This window comes from Psammomys obesus, unplaced genomic scaffold, assembly GCF_907164565.1.
Source record: "Psammomys obesus unplaced genomic scaffold, mPsaObe1.curated_primary_1811, whole genome shotgun sequence".
NCBI classification, from domain to species: Eukaryota; Metazoa; Chordata; class Mammalia; order Rodentia; family Muridae; genus Psammomys; species Psammomys obesus.
This window is the reverse complement of record NW_026585691.1, coordinates 7815876-7820613: the sequence shown is the minus strand read 5'-3', so window position 1 is coordinate 7820613 and position 4738 is coordinate 7815876. Positions and strand designations below refer to the sequence as shown.

General features: G+C 52.4%; 1 protein-coding gene across 2 annotated transcripts in view; it reads left to right on the top strand.

Moving 5' to 3' along the window:
- Window positions 1-4738, top strand: part of Lipc (lipase C, hepatic type) — a 124663-nt gene that overhangs the window by 108710 nt on the left and 11215 nt on the right. For both annotated transcript variants that reach the window (XM_055598111.1, XM_055598102.1), the window contains one exon: window positions 2307-2549. In XM_055598111.1, coding sequence (XP_055454086.1) covers window positions 2307-2549 — 243 coding nt within the window. The remainder of the gene's footprint in view (window positions 1-2306; window positions 2550-4738) is intronic.

Here is a 4738-nt window from a genome sequence, read left to right as displayed (position 1 = left end):
GTGTGTGTGTGTGTGTGTGTGTGTGTGTGTGTGTGTGTGTGTGTGTAGGGGCACATGTTTTGTGCATTCATGTGGGGGTGGATACTGAAGCTAGAAGACAACCTCCATCTTGTTTTTCGAGGCAAGGCATCTCACTGGCTAGGGTGAGATGATTCGGCTAGGGTGGCTGGCCCCAGGATCTGCTGGCCTCTGCTCCCCAGCGTGGGGATTGTGAGCACACCACCATCCTTGGCTCTTGCACGTGAGTCCTGGGGATGGAACTCTGGTCTTGTGCTTGTGTGTCTGCTACTTTACTAACTGACCTATCTCCTCAGCCCAGGCCTTGGCATCCCGGCCACTGTTCTCACTCTTCCCCATGCCCGGAAGGCCATATCAGCTGATCCCGGGTGGCATGACTGAGATTTCCCCATGTGACTTCCAGTTGCAGATCCAGCGACATGCACACTGATTAAATATATCGGTGCTGTAAGGATGGAGGGAAAGGAATGAAAGAGCATGCAAGCCAGCAGCAACCATGCCTCCCAGACACATGGAAACCGCAGGCACTCCAGGTTTCTCATTGTTGGATGTCACCTGAGGAGAGCATGCCGGGTCACTCTATGACAGCTGGAGGCCTCAGCTTCCCCTACAAGCTTCCCACCCCCTTCATCCAAACCCAGGCTGAGCACTCCCTGGGGGGTCCATCACCTCTCCAGTCTCAGAAAGACCTTCACCCCAGAGCCTTCCGGGAATTTCCGCTCATCTTCCTTTACATCCTCCAGGGTCACACCACCCCTCTGGCCGCCCAGCTGGTTCATCCACTCTTTCTTCAGAGCTACACCCCATCCTTGTAAAGCTCAACGCAGACCCCAGGATAGTGTTTGGTCCCCACTTGCCTGGTGGACACATTGTTGACCATTCACTGCCATTTCCTCTTCAAGGCTAAGCTTAAAATGGCGTAGCTAACCGGGGGTGAGGAGGAACTCCAAGCCTTTTGCCCTTTGTTTAAGGCACTCTCCCCCAGCCACACCTGTGCAGAAGGCAGCTTGATAACAGAATTCCAGTGTCATCGCCTCTCCCCCCCCTCCAGTGAGTTCCTGGAGCCTGTGAACATCTTTGAGGCTGTGTTCTCATTTGTTACAGCAGCTGCCTCCAGGCGATGCTGCAAGCCATCAGAATGGTTGCATGGATAGCAAGCAGTGTAACTCTCCGAAGAGACACTCAGCAAGCAGAGCTGCTGGTGACGGAGAGGGCCAACGCCTCATTGGTCCAGGCGAGATGAGCCGTGCCTGACCTTTGCTTTAGGTGTTTCTGTGTCTTCTGGTAGTTCCCTGACATCCCTTTAGAATAACCGGCTAAGAGATTAGATTAGAAATTGGAAGGTGTTCTTTAAAAAGGTCAAATCTCATGATAGGAGGACGGTACATAGCTTCCTAGGCAGGGTGCCTGCATAGACAACCTGGCTTCCAGCCCCTGCTCTGCATAACACCAGGCATGGAGTAACCTCAGCACTCAAGATGCAGAGGAAACCAGGAGTTCAAGGCCAGCCTGGGCAACATGAGACCCCATCTTAAAAGAAAAAGGTTAATGGGCCCAGAAGATGGTTCAGTGTTTGGGGTTATTTATCACGCAAACTTGCTGATCAGAGTTGGATTCCCAGAACCACGTAAAGGAGGAAGGAGGACGTTAACACCTGAAAATTGTCTTCTGGCTTCAGCGTTTGCACTGTGGTGTGTGTGTGTGTGTGTGTGTGTGTGTGTGTGTGTGTGTGTGTGTGCACTCCCATATCACAGTCACAGAGCCATACTCAGGTCTTCAGGTCTGGCAGCAAGCCAAACCCCTTTCTTTAGTCGGTCATCTTCCCAACCCCCCACTACCCCAGAATATTAAACACATAAACATTTTGCCTTGGGGACTGGGGCCCAGACCTGGCTGACCTGGCTGTGATAAGAAAAGCAGAAGCCTACAGTCCCATCCAAGTAACCCCCCATCTGGACGTCAGCACTGGGTCTTTGCTAGCCAGTGGGGATACCTAGAAGTGAGCTGAGCCCTCTTGCTTTATTAAACACTTGCCTCTTCCCTGGTAACACGAGGTGCTTATAAAAACACTTAATCCATTCTACCAGAGCAGGGTGAGCTCAGGGTGGCACCCACAGAGGTCTACCTTCTTTAGCTTTCTGTTGCAACAGATGCTTGTTGTCTGTGAGGACTCAGCAATCCTGCTACAGACACACACACACACACATCTGCCTACTGAAACCATGAGTCTTTCTGTTGGAGACACTTGGGGCTCAGAGTGCTAATGGTCTTCTTGTCCCGTGTCTCAGCCATCACCCAGACCATTAAATGTGCCCACGAGCGCTCGGTGCACCTCTTCGTCGACTCCTTGCTGCACAGTGGCCTGCAGAGCACCGGCTTCCAGTGCAGCGACATGGACAGCTTCAGCCAGGGCCTATGTCTGAACTGCAAGAGGAGCCGCTGCAACACCATGGGCTATGACATCCGCAGGAACCGCTCGGGCAAGAGCAGGAGGCTCTTCCTCATCACCCGAGCCCAGTCCCCCTTCAGAGGTGAGTGCACCACCTGAGAGGCTCAGGAGCTTCTTCCGGGATGCAGTATCGGGAGACAGAAGCCAGGAAAGAAGAGCTGCAGGCATGGGGGAAACCGTAGTGGCCAGTCAATGCTCGCTGCTCTGAGAGTTCACGGTCGCCCAGCACTGTTTCACCCACTGGTGACCCAGCTAGTCCCCTTGTCCAGTGACAGAGCCCAGCTCAGGGGCTCATTGCAGTCCAGCAGGTCCAAGTCCCTTGGAAGCAGTTGTCTCTCTTTATTTTTAACAAATTGTCTTGCTCCAGAGACAACCAGGGAGGAGAGTTTCATGTCGCCAGTGTCATGGAGGGAGAATCATCAGGACTGCCTGAAGCCAGTCAGGGGGAAAGCTGAGGCCTGCATCTCCCAGTTGCTCTTCATCCTTCCAATGAGCAAGGTTCTCATGGATCCAAGCTAACATCACCCCCGATGGGAGTCAGGGTGCCACATGAGCTTGCCCTGGGGAAGCTGGAGATGACACCCTGTGAGATTCACCTGTTCAACCCTGTAACCAATATGTCTTTGTGCAGTAAGGGCAGCCACCTACTCACACTCTGCGGCTATCTAGACACCTTTTACTACGTGTGTTTATTACAGAATATATGAGGAGGAAGGAATGCACCATGGCACACCCACGGATGTCAGACCATAACCCGCAGAAATCAGTTCTGTCTGCCCACCATGTGGGCTTCAGGGATTGCACTCAGGTTACTGGGCTCCTTGGCAAGCTCCCTTACCTCCTGAGCCACATTCTGAACCCTGATTTAAATACTTCAGGAGTAAAACAAAACAAAACAAAACAAAACACAGAATGCAGTTCCTCAGGCCATCCCTCACTCAGGCGCTGGGATAAATACATGGCTGCTAAATCAGACAGCACAGAAATGGACAGTTCCATTGATGGTGCCAGTACAAGGCCACATAACTATCCCTTCTCCGACAGACACGTTCGTCTCTGAGGTGGACTCCTGGTCACCACCAGCATTTCCAAAACCGCTAGTAGAGCCTTGAAAAGAACATATTTGCCGAACCTTGGTGTACACAGAAGCCACGATCCATATTTTTCTAGGACGGGTAATAGTGCTGTACATTGTTGGTCAGGGTCTGGTGTGGCAAGACCAATGTCACCTCCTGACTGTAGCGTCGCTAACTTGGCCCCCCTTCCCCTGGCTCCAGGGGTATTTGATGAAACCATCAAAGGTTCTATTTCACTGCATCCCCCTCCCCCCAGTGCCAGAACTTGGGGAAGCACTAGTGAGGGCAGCTTTGGCAGAGGAGAACTGGGAACTGGCCGACCATGGATCCAGGCAGATTACCAACCACTTCTGTGCCCCCTCTCTCAGGAGGAAACATCTCCAGTCAGGAGGCTATTCTTAAAGGCTAGTGCTAGCTTAGCTAGTGCTGGCTTAGTGTCCCCCTCTAACCGTTAGGGGAGTACCGGGACGGAAGGAGAGCTGCGGGTACTCTGCCTGGCATCGTGCTGGAGTTATTATCATAGCAACAGAAAGGGTGCAGAGGAGACAGAGACAGAAAATGCTGCAATTTGTGGGATGCGTTTTGCTGAGATTTCCTATAAACACTTGGAGATCAGAGAGGGCACGCCATTTGTGAGTGGGGAGGACTGTTTTTAGTCGCAGCGCGCCTGGCTTTGAGTCCTCGCTCCTTTCACTTCCCATACCCCCCAAAGTGGATAACCCAGACCAAAGTGACCTCACACTCCTGACTCATTCCAGTAATGGCCTCCTTCCTGACTCTCCATCCTTCCCGGACCTCCTCGAGGTGACCTGACAAACTGCCCCTTGAGAGAGCCATCTGTCTTTGGCTTTTCTCAGCTAATTCTTTGGAAGGTTTCACTGTATTCCAGGGTGAGTTCCAGAAGAAACAGTAAGAACCTGGAGATCAGCATAAGGAGTGTCGATTTTTAGCCACAAAGTAACGAGTGTGCATGAATGTGGGTCTTTGCCTTGGGCCTGGCTGGCCTGGCCAGACCAGCAGAGAGGGCGCTGGAGAAGGCAATGTGGAGTGGCACCTTCTAGAAGCCAGGGACATCCATCCCTTGAGGATTGCTATGAGGAGTGTTCCATCTCAAAGACAGGGCAGTTGAGTTCCAAAGAGGGTGCAGGGTGTTGGTAGCAAAGAGAACCCAAACTCTGGGCTCTGCCTCCCAGGT